Source organism: Trachurus japonicus, chromosome 14, assembly GCF_045865225.1.
Source record: "Trachurus japonicus isolate A0001 chromosome 14, Traja_1.0".
Classification (NCBI taxonomy): Eukaryota; Metazoa; Chordata; class Actinopteri; order Carangiformes; family Carangidae; genus Trachurus; species Trachurus japonicus.
The window spans coordinates 19381107-19395925 of record NC_140920.1 but is presented as its reverse complement, the minus strand read 5'-3'; the positions used below and the strand labels follow the sequence as shown (position 1 = coordinate 19395925).

General features: G+C 40.7%; 1 protein-coding gene across 5 annotated transcripts in view; it reads right to left on the bottom strand.

Moving 5' to 3' along the window:
* Positions 1–14590, bottom strand: part of LOC146974673 (rho GTPase-activating protein 7) — a 103695-nt gene extending 89105 nt beyond the window's left edge. For 4 of the 5 annotated variants that reach the window (XM_085798230.1, XM_085798235.1, XM_085798231.1 and 1 more), the window contains exon 1: positions 14338–14590. In XM_085798230.1, the coding sequence (XP_085654356.1) occupies positions 14338–14467 (130 nt within the window). In that variant the 5' untranslated portion in view covers positions 14468–14590. The remainder of the gene's footprint in view (positions 1–14337) is intronic. The other variant, XM_085798232.1, reaches the window with a different exon arrangement.
* Positions 14591–14819: the final 229 nt, after the last annotated feature.

Here is a 14819-nt window from a genome sequence, read left to right as displayed (position 1 = left end):
GAACGAATGACAGTCTCCCAGCACCGAGAATCAATTCCTGATGCACATAATGAGCAGACGTAATCCCAGAGTGAGCAGAAACCCTTCAAGCCTGAAGAGAAACGCACCGAGAGAAACTCTATTTGCATTTTTTTTTTATGTTTTAAGTACGATGCTGATGCTTTTAGCTGAAGACACTTTGGCCTTAAAATACATCACCGATGGGCTGGTGAACAATCAAATCCCAAAACGCCCATAATTTGTTAGTTTTCAGCATTTTGAAGCCCGGCCTGTAATGAGATGTTTTTATTCGGCAGTCTATCCACATTTCTTGGGTTTTCATTTTGCAGTCAGAGAATCAGTGAGTCAAAACATGAAAATGTCATGTCACGACCAGATACACAACATAGACATCATAGGGAAATAACAGAAATCTGAATTTCAGACTTGACAGTGGGTTGGGTCACGTTTTCTGAGGCCAAATCAAGACAATTGTCATTTACGGAAGCCCAAAGAGGCCATTCATTCATACATTTTATTTACTCCTTTTTCCAAGATAATAATACATCATCTCCATAATAATTAGATATTTAATTAACTAGATGTGCTAAGATTTACCTCATACAGTGGTATGGGATGATCATGGTCGCACTACACCTCCAGGCGGTGAGCTCTGGCGTCCCAGTGACACCCCCCCTACTGCCAGCTCACGCCACTCCAAATATACAAATGAAACAGCACTGCCATGTTCAACTAACCCAGGCTCCGTTCTTGCGAGCTCCAGGTAGTAGCCAGTGCCGATGCTACTGTTTCCAACAACTACTGCATCCTAGCATTTTACCCAACAGCACTGTCACATTCCCCTGAATGTGGGCTCCAGGTAGTTGCTAGTGCTGATGCTACAGCTCTGCTCCTCCTCATTCTCTGCCAGCATGGCTTAGCCATGGCACCTCTCAAATTATAACGTGAAAATGTCATATCTTGAAATAAGGTGAAAAATATATTGTTCAAATGTGAAAATATATTGTTATAACAATAAACTTTTTATGTAATTACGTGATACTGAGCCCCTTTTTTTTCTCGGTGTGGCAGCAATACGCTTCCGTAATCTTAGTTTTCTCCTGATCTCGAGAAAACAAATCTGGGAAAATGGAGGATAAAAAATGTATGAATGTTTGGATCCATAGGGCTTCTGTATTAATCTGGATAAACTGCACTAGGCAAGGCAAGGCAATTTTATTTGTATAGCCCATTTTTACAAACAGTTTGTCTCAAAGGGCTTTACATGGCATCGTAACAACATCCTCTGTCCTTAGACCCTCACATCGACTGAGGAAAAACTCCATGGAAACCCTTTTAACAGGGAAAAATCGGAGAAACCTCAGGGTGAGCAACAGAGGAGGGATCCCTCACCCAGGACGGACAGACGTGCAATAGATGTTGTTACAGACAAGAAAACAGTTTACAGTAACACTAATCGTGCTTTTTTCTATTAGGAGCACATCACATAATGATCTGCAGTGTGGAGATACTGTGGTGCTCAATAGACAGTGAACATGAATTATGAAGCGCTTCAGGGTCTTTTAGCTTCTTGTTTGCACTTGACATTCATCAACCCCATTTTCAACAGGCTCAGACAACATCTGCCCATCACCACAGAGTTGACAACAAGTTGATCAAAGTACTTGTTTTCTGCCTCATCAGCCAATAATAATTAAAAAAAAACACTAACCAAAGCTAAAGAAGAGAGAATGTTGGACTCAAACCTCATTTCAAAGTTTGAGAACTTTTCAATGAACCTGCTGAACTTTGTTAGTGCCTCTGATAAAAACTGCTACTAGCTGAGCAGACAGTGTGTAGAAATGCGACACAACTTGTGTTGACTTGTTGGGATGTGGCTGTGCACTCGGATAATAGAGATGTGAGTGTATCTGCACTGTTGGACATTTGATGAGATCTTTGGTCAGAAGCAATTTGGCTGAATTTCTGGACAGAAGATGAAGGTCGGAAAAATCACATTTTGGACTTTAGCACTTTTTTATATACTAAACTTCTTTAAGGTTACTTCCACTGGTGAGTTGATACTGTACACATCCCGAAGCAGAAAATGACAGATGCATGTGGTACTGGGACCCTTTACTCAATCTATCGAAAGACAATGCAGAATTATATATCAGGACATTCTCGTTCTAATTAATTAGATGTGAAAAAAAGTTAGTTAAATGGTACTTAATTTAAATGCAAATTAAATAATCAGTTTTTATTTTTATAATATACATCATATTATAATAAAAAAGTTGTTGTTTTTTGTCTGCAGTTGAAGCTGCCGGCCCTGCAGCAGTGTGTACATGCTAACTCTTCACAGAAGGAAAATGAGGTCTGTTTGGGGGCAGCGCTGAGCAAGATGACTTGCTGCCGTCCGCCGAACCAACACAATGCTGCTGTCCTGCATTGTCCCAACCAATTTGTTGCCTCCACCGTTATAATGTGTCCCCCTACAAGATTGGAAAAGTAGCAAGAAAGAAATACATAGCCATTTCGTTCTCTTTTCCTTCTTCTCCTCCTCCCCTGGGTAACGATACGGAAAGTTATTCAGCCGCAGATACACAAATGATGGCCAGGTCCAGGGAGTTTTTCCACAGATATGAAAAATAACATAACCTCCATTCAGGTGGGCGCACATTGCCAGAGGAAGCTCTCATTGGGGAAACAACAACGGTCACACACACACACGCACACGCGCACACACACACACACACACACACAGCTTAGAAAGAGAGAATTAGAACTGGTTTTCAGTTTCTGTCTTTTTTGCAGCAGATGTGAACAAAAAGCTCAACACCCCCAAAACATTCTGCGGACATGGAAACGACAACACAAATCACGGTGGGGCCTGCAGCAGGAAGTGGAACAATGACACAAGAGGGGATTAATTAAAACAACAAGACGAGCTAATCGGGACCGAAAGGCACAGGGCGAGCTGGTTTGACAGTAACAACTGAAAAATGATGCTGAATATTATTCTAAAAAAAAGTGAACGGTGTTCTGATGTGAACTCACACAGGTTCTGAAGGGAGAGAAATAAATGAAAAACTGCAGGGAACAAAATATCATAACAACACCTAAAGAAATGTGAACATGAATGTAAATTTGAATGACTACATTTAATGCGCCTTTTCAGTCTTGTCCCATTTGTAAATTAGATCCTGATTATAGAGAGTATAACACAACAGATCTTTGTTTTTTGTTAGTCATACAAGAACTGGCTAAACCTGAGTATGTTAATGTGGGTCATGGTATTTGCACAATATCAGCAAAATGTGACATGTGCGATGACACTGTTCAATATTGTGATGATGATATGACTTTCGATGAATAAGCAAATATTCAGGTCTCCATATTAACCATACAGTTTCTGTGTCTTTCAGAAAACGATTCAATACGCTGCAGTATATACTGTAGTGGCGCTGCAACACGGCCACACAAATACACCAAAAACAGGAATAAAGAGTGGAAAGCTTGCACTGTAAACAAACTCCAAACATTATCACTCTACTGAACATGAAAAGTCGTGCCAGAACAAATTGATGCTGCATAGAAAGGCGCACCTTTGTAATGATCAGCGTCATTTTTTTCATGTGAGGCACTTGGTGCTTAAACAGGGTGTGAAGCACACGTATACAAAGATTTTTCACAGGTGTTTTAACAAAAGGATTTGTGAGGCTGAGGCATCCACACATCTACAGCAGTTAGTGAAAGCTGGACAATGGCTAACAAAATTATTTCTCTGACTTGTTACCAACTCATAACTGAAGTATGGTCAACTGGAATGTGCCGTCATTCCCAGTTCCGCAATTCAACCAACTCTGGAGTTATATGAACCCGAGGCTTAAACAAAAGAGATGTTTAAATGAAAATGAGCTGTCTGGAATCTGAAAAGTCTTAGGCACACAATTATGGAGCTAGAACAGTCTCATAATGAATAAATGCACACAGAAATTAATAAATGCACAAAAGAAGATTCACAAATGTATTTGGGGATTTTTATATATACAGTAGGGCCTATATATGCAACTTAAAACACAAATACATTTTCAATGTGCACACAAATATGTTTCATTCCATACAGTAAGTGTCATGCCACCGCCGCCCACCGCCTGCTGCCACAGAGTGAGGGGCTTCGCCGTGGCGGAGGTTCGTCATAAGACGGCCGAGGCAGACGGGTCTTCAGTCTCGGTGGTCTCTGAGATGCGCAGTCTGCCTCGGCCAATGGAGCATCACACTCTGCAGCAGGCAACTGTGGCAAGACCTGGTGTTTCATATTTGTGTGTGCATTGAAAATGCATTTGTGTTTTGAGTCCCCAAATACATTTGTTAATCTTCTTTTGTGCATTTATCAATTTCTCTGTGCATTTATTTATTATGAGACTGTTCTATTATGCTTCTTTTATTACTCTATTGTGTGTGGTGCTAGAACAAACTACATATCTTTGTGTACATTCTATTACTCCTACCATTGCCCTGCACAGATAGGCAGTGTAAACAATGGACAGCTGGATACCATTATTCTCATAGCAGTTCCTGATGACTTAAACTTTAACGTTTATTGAGATAAAGGTTTGCCAAACTGATCACAAATAAAAATATAGCTCTTAAAAAACAAGGCAAAATGGGAATGAGGGGGATTTCATCTATGATGTGACTTCAACTCAAACTGGCAAAAACTGTTGCTGCCTCAGGATGAAAAGTTTATTTGTTTATTATTATAGATCCCAATTAGTCACTGCCTCAGCAGCAACTATTCTTCCTGGGGTCCTACATCACAATACAAAAAAAAAAAAAAAAAAAAGATCTATCCAACCATGTTGCACCAGTAACAAACAGGTTCTGTAAGCCACAGGACGCCCTGTTGCTCCGAGAGAGCACAATCATTTCAGATAAGCTATTTTCCTCTGCTGTGCCCTGGTTTACTGCCACAACCGCCTCCCAGTCTGAAAGGTGATGAGCAAAGCAGCCATTTTGGGTCCGTCTGTGTGGCTCTCAGGTCGCTCCCTCCTTCTCCTCCTCACCACCACCACCTCGTCTCTCTGCTCTCTTTGGAAGCTGCTGAAGCACTTACCCTCCAACATAATAAAACCAACAGAATAAATACTGTGGAATATGGGACTCTGGCTTCACTTTGCCTCCTTTTTACGTTTCCTTTTCATCCCTCTGACGCTTTAATACAACCTCATGTGCTTCTCATTGTTGAGAAACAGGCAGATGTTTTTTTCAACCCCATCAACACAAGCAACCTGATGGATTTTTCCCATGAATGCCTGCTGTGTGGTCAAACTTAACTCAGTTTCATAAAACTTCAGATCAAAATCTAGACAGATACCAAATAAGTCTGGGGGAAATGATGCAAAGTCATTCAGTTTGATGAAATCGTGCAGACATACAGTTATTATGTGGGACAAGCACTGATATTTGGCAAAAAATATGTTTCCCAGCACCAAAGCATCCTGAAGGAATTAAAATCTAAGAAGGAACTAAAATAGGAAACAGCAGAGCCCCAAAACCAAATTAATGGACATGTCCTGTTAACGATGCTGCGACTGCATTTCATTTATTTGTGTTTTTGTAGGGGGTTTGCACTGAAGCAGAGTAATATTTTCAACTGTAATCACTTGATGAATGAATGAGGACACATTCTTCTGAGATGTATTAAATAGTGCTTTATAGAGTTTAATGTCCATTTCTACATATTCGCCACCATTGTCAGCTTTTAAAGTCATTTCGTTGGATCTTCCCTGAAACGTTACCTGAGGTCATGAACTCCAAGTTCTTAACCCTAACCCCCAACACCTTACCCAAAGCCTCAAAGTCCCAATCTTTCTGATTTCCCCCTAATTCCCTAAACCAGAATTCTCTATCCTCATAAACCTAACCCTAACCCCCTATTCTCTATCTCAAAATCCCTAATGCTCCAATTCCTGACTTGCAACGCTCTAATGCAAACCCTCTAAACCTAACCATGATGCAAACATTCATCATTAGTGCACATACTGTAAGATGCACAACACAAAGAGAAGTCTCGACACCAGGGAATGACATTAGGAAATAGACGTACATTGGCCACACTTAAAGTAATACAGAAAACATGGGAAAGTGATAAAAAAAATGGTTACTAGATACTGAAATTAAGCTGCCACCTGTTAACTTTGACGCTCACCAGACGTTCTTTCAAAGGCTGAGAAAGACAAAGCTCTCTGTGACTGATCCTGAAAGCATTAACACTCACTCAGTGAGGAGGATGTGGTCGATGCTAACATTTAAAGCCTCAGTATACCAAGCCACTCTCTGGCTCGTCTGCTGTAGCGACATATTTTCTTGTGGGCTACAAGCAGAAGTCAGTCATTCTCATTCTGGACAGGAAGACCTGCTTCCTTCTTACTCTCATCTCCTCACGCTCAGATTGCATCTCCAGTAATCAAACAATTTTTGATAAAAATGATTTGGAGGGCTCTGTACGGTAAAATATTCATGAATTTTGAAGGAATGTGTGTGTGTGTGTGTGTGGGGGAGGGCTCTCAGTAAACAGCACAAGTCAGACATGTGCTAGTAGAGAAACCTGAAATCTGAATCTTTTACCTTTTATTCCAGATGGATTTTTACCCCCCACTTCACATCTGGAAAGGTTTTTTTTTTTTTTCCCAAACTGTAGCCTTGATCATAATAGTAAAATACCCTCACACACACACACGCACACACAGTCTGCACTCTCCTTAGCCTGTCATATGAATACAGCCAGAGTGACACCAGACAGAGGAGAGAGGGAACGAAGAGAAGAAAGTATGAGGTAATACTGTTGATGAAATCCAGGAGCAGGAGACATGCAGTCTATATGAAGAGAAGGGAAGAGAAAGGGAGAGGGAAGTGAAGACAGAAAACAGCAGGGAAATAATGAAGTTTTGGCCGACACTCAAATCAGATCTTTGTCCTCATGCCAAGTCTGTTTTTTTCGTATGTGTTTTTCTAATCCGTCACCTGACAAAAACCGTTATGCACAGACACATATACAGTGAGTCCGCTGCGTATTATTACTGTGCGTTTTTATTTTCTGTTCCAAACTTTGGAAAGGTAGACAAAAGGCGTCACACAGTGAGGATGATTTCTCTCTCTTATTGAAAAATAAGAATAGAAAAAGAATATATTGTGTCCATCCAATCCCGAAAGGACGTCAAGACCAAGGGGACCTGCTTGTAAATGAGCTGCAGAATTATCACAATCACTTCCATGGTTTAATTTTAGCATGTCAGTGGTCCAGTTTGATGGATTATTAGCTCTACTGGAGCCACACATTAAACAAAAAGATGACCAACTTCCGTCATCCATGATCAGAAAGGCTTTTTACAGATGCAAAATATGCAGAAAATCAAACCTGTTCCAAAAACTTTGGTGGCGTTTTGAAGTCAGTGATCGACACAACATGAGGTCAAATTTACTTTTAAATGTGCGTACATTTCAGACGAAAAAAAACAAAAAACAAAACAGACTTGGTGTGTGGATTCTGCTCCTGTTACCTGTGGTAAGATGCACTGTAGCAGATTGTTTCCAAGGGGCACGGTGGATTGAATTTGACAATGTGAATGTTGGAAAGCTCAGCTGAGATTTACCTTGCTTCAGTGTGGGAAAGCACTGATTGCGATGATTTTGTTATTATGAAAACTGGATGTGACCCAAACTCTACAGCCTCCAGGGAGAATAACGAGTGTATATTTTCTTTTATACTTGGTCACCAGAGTTTAAACCTTGTGGTTTAATATTGTCTGTCTCACGCTCTGCACCTCAGATTAATTTACCACACAAGTTGCAAAACCAAAGCTGGAGGAGCAGGTGTCTGTCAAAGCTGCAGAGACATGAGGAAAGATCTTGTTTCTCTGCCTCCTTTTCTCACCCCTCTTCCTCTTCTTCTCCTTTTCCTCACATGGCTGTTTAATTTGGCCCATCTCTGATCACTACAGAATAAACACCGGGCTTCACATTGATCCCCTTTTTCACATTTGGCTCGGAGCCCCTATGTCTTGCTGCTTTCTCATTTTCAGTTTTAATCATCTTTATCCTTAAGAAGCACTTCACTATGTGAGGCTACTTAACTGTAAAATCATTGAACGATTTGGTTTCTGTTTGTGTGGATAAACAGAAGAAGCCTCTACGTCTCCTTTGAAAAGGAAAATCCTGCAGACAGAACATTTTACATTTTTGATTGCTGGAGGATTAACTTGTAAATCAAGGTTCCTTGTTGTATGAAGGTAGATGTGCATGTGTCAGTCAAACTCAATCTTAGCTTAAACACCTCTAGGTTTTATGCTCAAACTGTGAAGGTAGCTACAGAGCAATGCATATATCTTGTATTCAGAAAATGAGCCTTAAAACCAGCTGTCAGGGCTTTGTGATGTCACAACGGTCATCCATGCCCTAAGCCCCGGCCCCACCATCCAACCTTGCATGCTTTAGCTTCTCTGAGTGTTTACCTGCTCTCCACACTTTGTCTGCATCACAACAACTCTTCCTGTTTCTGAATCACATGAAGCCTAACTCACCAGTCAGAAGCTAGAAGGATTTGACACTGTGGTTAAGTAAAAAACATGGCCTCAGGGTAGTGATGGCCAGATGAAGCCTCCTGAAGCCTTGAAGCTTTCCATCCAAATGGTTTGAAAAAAAGGTTCATTTCTCGAGGCTTCATGTGCACACAAACCCCCCTGTTGGTCAAAACCTTTGTCATTTCAACTATTTGTGATGTGTCAGAATGGGAATTATCACTGCCAAGAATAGAAATAAAAACATCTTACTTTGATTTTGTGTGGTCCATTCATTCATTTATCTAACATTGTGATTAATGTGTAATGGTAATACAGGTTTATTAATGTAAAAAAAAAAGAAAGAATTTGTCAGTATTATTTTAGTCAATGTTTAAATAATTCTGATAAGACATTACAGTAGATATTTATTTAAAACTGTTGCATTGTTTTCAAAGATGGGAGTTATGAATACTAGGATGATGGTGTGTTTATAGTAAGAAATAATATTTTTTCAACTTGGAAATTGGCAAAACTCCAACATGAAAAATAACAGAAATTTTGCGGGGATCTATTGAGCTTTATACATGTTTGTTAATCACTGGAAAAACTTACTGAACCAGCGAAGCTTCAGACGTCACAAGTGACGTCACTCGCGCTAAAGCAAGCCTCGATATGCGCTTCATAAAAGACTTGTGGATTTCTCGACACATGCCCCGAAGCCTCGGCACAGTACGGCCCATCGCTTCCTCAGGGTATTTTTCAAAGATGCAGTTACAAAAATTTAACCAAGTTAATAAGTAAATAACATTCATAGTTGAACATAACTGTGTAAACATAAATAGGCCTGTAAATAATTAACCACATAATCATTGTACACAAGACATTTTATAAACTATAGTCATTTTGTGAAACAAAATAAAAGGGTTTCTCATTTCTTCCCTGAAATCTACAAAGAGTGGGCTCGTGTTGTTCTCAGTATTACCTCATTAAACTGAATCATAAACTCTCAGAGTGTCTGTTAATTTCCTGCAGATATGACATGTAAGCAATTAAACTTAACCACCACAGAAAACTGATCACACCCACTCTTTTCATGTGCTGATTTACTGCACTGATGCCAGCTTTAGTCGCCAAGCGCAAAGGTTCTTTGCAGATTTTATTTGGACAAACAATGCTCATTCTGCACAAGCTCAGGCACTATATGGACTTTGAGTAATGTGGCCTTAAACAACCCAAACCAATACCCCTTGTTATATCAAAGCCTTTTGTGCTGCTGAGGAACAGAAACATTACAACTCAAGAAATATGTTCTTACGTTTTTAAAAACCTGTAAATGCACATGCAAAATCTTTGCATTGCAGTTGAATAAATTCTCAGCATATTTGCACACGTCTCCACATTCGTAGGGATTAAATTCCAACTTGCATCAGCCGCTGACGTTGGAGCTTCTGGAGAACATCATCGTATCATATCGGTGATGAAGTGTTAGGCAGAGTTTACAGAGTGTGTCTGGCAGAGACTGTGTTTGGACGAGTGGCCGCCTGCAGAGGTTTGAATGGAAGACCATATTTGGGCTGTGAGTTATGACAACTTTTTAGCAGTGGCATAAATATTAGGACAGTGTGACGATCAAGAGGGACAAAGAGGTAATGTGGGTCCCATGGTGGAGGGACTGAGACAGTAAGGGATGAAAGAAAAGTACAACTGATGCACAGCTGGTCCTGAGGAAACAGGTTGTCCTCCCCCATGATCACACACTAACAGTGCTGCAAACATTTCTTTTCAAGATGCAGTTGCTTTAGGAGCATCTAGATGATTTCCAGAATATATTATGCTTGGGACTAATTTTAATTCTTCATTTTAGTAATTATTTGGACATAAAATAATACCACATGTATCATACAGTAATAAACTGAAATTTATGTTTGTAATTTACATCTGTTTTTTGTGTTTGCATTTCATTGTTTGCATACGTTTTACTTTGTTTGATTTCATGGTGTATAACTCTTTGTGCAGGTTTTGATTGTTCTTAAACTGATTTCAATATCCTATAGAAATGTACAGTATGGCAATTGGCAGCTGCCAGGAAAAGTCTATAAATGTCTATAAAAAGTCTATAAAAGCTCACACAGTTTAGTAAGAAAAGCAGGTTTGTGGTTCATAAAAAGAAAATCTCCTTCTCTCTCTCTGCTGGATTAGCACGGAACAACATAATCCATCTCAGCCAATCAGTCAGCACAACTGCCCTTACGTCATCTGTTGATTTAATCCAAACATACACACACACAGATGTAAGAGTACACACAGCTGGAGAAAGGTATCAGCTCCCACAGAAAAAGCAGAACCAGCTGTTGGAATAAAACACAAACACACAGAATTTAACCCCCCCCCACACACACACACACACACTGATTCACACGTTGACAGACATGTGCACGCGCTCACACACAGGTAGACACTGAGTTTTAAGCAGGGGCGAATGAGAGTCTGGGTTATTCAACTTCTCAGTTTATCTCTGTGGTACATTTACAGCCCTGAAAGAGTCCTGCCTCACCTTCCTGCAGCTCATCAGTCACACCACGCTCCACAAACATTTGATACACATGTGATCAGGGTATTCACAGCCTAAGACTTACCACATGTAGCAGACAAAAAAAACCTTTCTAACAAATCTGTTAGAACTGATTTTACCTGGATAGTTACATAACTTTGGGGACGCTTCTCCTAAACAACAATACAACTTTGTGCAGTGGTTGTCCAGCTGTGTGGTTGTAAGAGAAGAGAGAAGCTGGATTTGAACATTCCAGGCTTCTTTTTTACATTTTCATGTGTATAAATGTGGTCATTAAAAAGAGTAATAAACACTTTTGTATTCCGATATTGTTGAATAACATTTCAAACAAACTATAGTAGTTGTGTCGGTTAGGTAAACATTGAACAACTAGGTTAAAGCCAAGAATAACATACTGTCCACATCAAAAGGACTGACAACTGACACCTGCACCACAAACTCATCGGATAAACAAACTGCTTTAAACAACCAAGGAAACAGGACACTGATAAATCCAGGTGGACTCATTATTTCAAGTTTGTCCCAATTATCACCAAAACATCCAATCGTTTCATGTGAGGCCAGATTAGATCAAAGTGACTTTCACATGTTCTTCATGATTTTATGCACCTTGAACTTTTTCAACTGCAAAACGACAGTGGTGCATTTTACAGTAACCAAAGTGCACAACTCCAATAATAGGGTCTTTGTTTTAAAAATTTAAAACAATTTAAAACGATAATGTAAAAGAATATTATTCCAAAAGCTCATTATAACCTAGAGGAAGAAACACAACAACACATGACTGCTCAGTGATTTCATCACATATCGAACTTCTCAAAGTTACATTGTTTTCCTCTCCACTCACATGAGCTGGGTTAAATGTGAAAGACAAATGGAGGAAAAGCTTGTTCAGCTCTAAACTTTTTTTTCTCAGTTTACCTCCGCAGGTCATTCAAAGCTCCACTGGCTGCTATATTTAGCCGCTGTTGCGACGTCACTTCACAGCTCCCTGCTTTACATTCACACAGCCGCTCACACTTACACCTGGGACGTGCTCCTCAGCACGCGGCCACCGGAGGTGGAGGTGAGGAGCCGCGCTCAGGGTCAGCTTGACATTTTCCCAGCCAGTTCAGTGAATTAACCTTCTAGTCACAAGCTCACCTAACAAGCCCACAAACGACACAAATCTACCTCCAGAACGGTAAAAAAAAAGCACACCATTTTCTCGCAGTGCTCCCAGACTCACTGATCTATTAAAACCTATTTTGTGTTAATAGTGATGAAACACTCCCGGACGCCTGCTGAGGATGACCCTCTGACCTCTCGGGGTCTGTCGGATACCAGGAGACTTCTCAGTGTGGAGGACATGCTGGTTTCCTGGAAGTCCCTGGACTCCATTAGCGCCCTGAGTGTCACCTTCACAGTCTCTGACCACTGTTGGAAAATACTCAGCTACAGCTCACATGCTGGTGGAAGCTGTTGTGCAATCTACACGATAGATATCAAGATGCAGCACCTCAACCATGATGTTAAGAGATGGGGAATATGCAGTCCAGGCAGTACACATAAATCAGGTTTGAAATAAAATTATGAATAATACTGTACTGTACTACCTTAAGGGATAGTTCACCCAAAATTCAAATTTCACTCATTATCTACTCACCCTCATGTCGACTAAGGGTTGGGAGAAGTTTCAGAGTCCTCCGTGCCTTCTCTGAGTTACAGGGGGGCTCTGTGCAGCACTGCATGTCCATATGACGGTAGCAAACGGAGCTCACTTTCCTTCGTCCAAAAAGACACACCAAAAAACATCCAAATACCTCCACACAGCTCGTCTGTAATGTCCCTCTGGTATTGACGCCCTAACATGAGAAATTGTTCAGAAAAAAATTAAATAAATCTATGTTTTAAGCTTGTTTGTAGCGGAAGCTCCCAGTGTCTCAGTTCACTGCTTTGCCTGTGTCTGCACAAATCTCGCGCGATTTGCATTGACACCCAGTTCACGGCTCCGCAAATTGCGCGAGATTCCGGCAGAGCAACACTGGGAGCTTCCGCTGCAAACAAGCTTAGTAGAAAGACTTATTAATTTTCTTCGGAACAATTTCTCATGTTGGGGCTTCAATACAAGAGGGACATTACAGACGAGCACTATAGGTATTTGGATGTTTTTTGGACGAAGAAAAGTGAGCCCCGTTCTCTACCGTCATATGGCAGTGCAGTGCTGCACGGAGCCCCGCTGTAACTCAGAGAAGGCACGGAGGACTCTGAAACTTCTCCCAGCCCTTAGTCGACATGAGGGTGAGTAGATAATGAATAATTTGAATTTTGGGTGAACTATCCCTTTAAGGTGTGAAGTTGCAGCTCCTGTATAGACTTGTGCATACAGTATGTGCCCCAATTTCTCAATGAACGAGTCTTTCTACAACAGAACTGTGTGTATACAAAGTGTTATAATTCTGACAAAAAGAATATTGTACTATATTGAAAAAAGCATTAGCAGGTGGTTTGAAAGATATTAAAGTCTATGTCTCTGCTAACAGTCATTGGTGCTGGAGACTAAACCTAATACATCTGATCAAGTTCAGATGTAATTCAAACATGCTGAAGAGCTACAGCTTTACATTGGTTGACATTAATTTACTGCAATCACCAAAGCAAACAAGGTTTTGAACTGTGCAGCAGCTGCGACTGTGTTTTCGATCTGTGACAGCAACTTAGTGTTGAGCAGATGTCTGCTCAACACTAATGTCACTGGCTTTGTGCTCACACTGTTGCACTTGATCTTCTCTTTTGCCTGTTCAGTCCATTACTGAACTCAAACGCTCTTTCATAAAGTTTTTTTCTTTTCTTTTCCCATCTGCCAAAAGGCTCAAAAGGAGAACTAAATGAAAGAAAAGAGTTTCACCTGCAGGAAATGATTTTTTTTTTTTTTTTTTTAAGTAGTACCATTCAGACCTAAGGTGGAACTCATTTATTCTTTAAGGTCAGAGGTTCTCTTGTGGATGTAGCTTTCAGGTAAGATGAACTCAAATATTAATTGCAAGTTTGTAACACAAGGTTTAGAAAAACATTTGGAGGAAGAGAAAAAAACTGCTACAAATTGACACATACAGTGACAGAAGGTTTTAACCATGTCATAACCAGGGTGAGCTTCTGCAACTGTGCAACTTTGTGTATCCTCCTCTTCCCGAGCTGACAGCCAGCTAAATAATCTGCATTCACATCTGTATCCCAACTCACCCCACAGCCGCCTCTCCCTCACGCTCTTCCAGAAGACATCCCAAGCCTTGTTGGTGGAGTCTTTCACATGCTCGCTGAAGGATCTCCGCAATGGAGTTTTTACCGCTGGGGTCTGAGCCATATTCCACATAACGTTCAACAGTTACATATTCCCACAGAAGAAAAGCTCACTTCTCTGCAGAGTTTCTAACCCATGTGGGCAGCGTTTGCTCCGTCACGGCTCATACCGAGGGTGTGTTTGACTTAAGAGTTCACTGAAGTGAGGAAGGAGGAGGGAGAGGAGGCAGGAGGGCTGACACTTGATGCAAAAAGTCTGCATGCAATTTGTGAAACACCCCTGTCCTCTCCCTCCCTTCACCTCCCTCCTCAGAAAGCTGTGCCTGTCTGTGTGTGTGTGTGTGCGCATTTGTCTGAATGTGATTGTGTGTGTGTCTGAGAATGGGTAAGAGAAAGGATATGTGTGTCAAGAACTGTTTATGTGG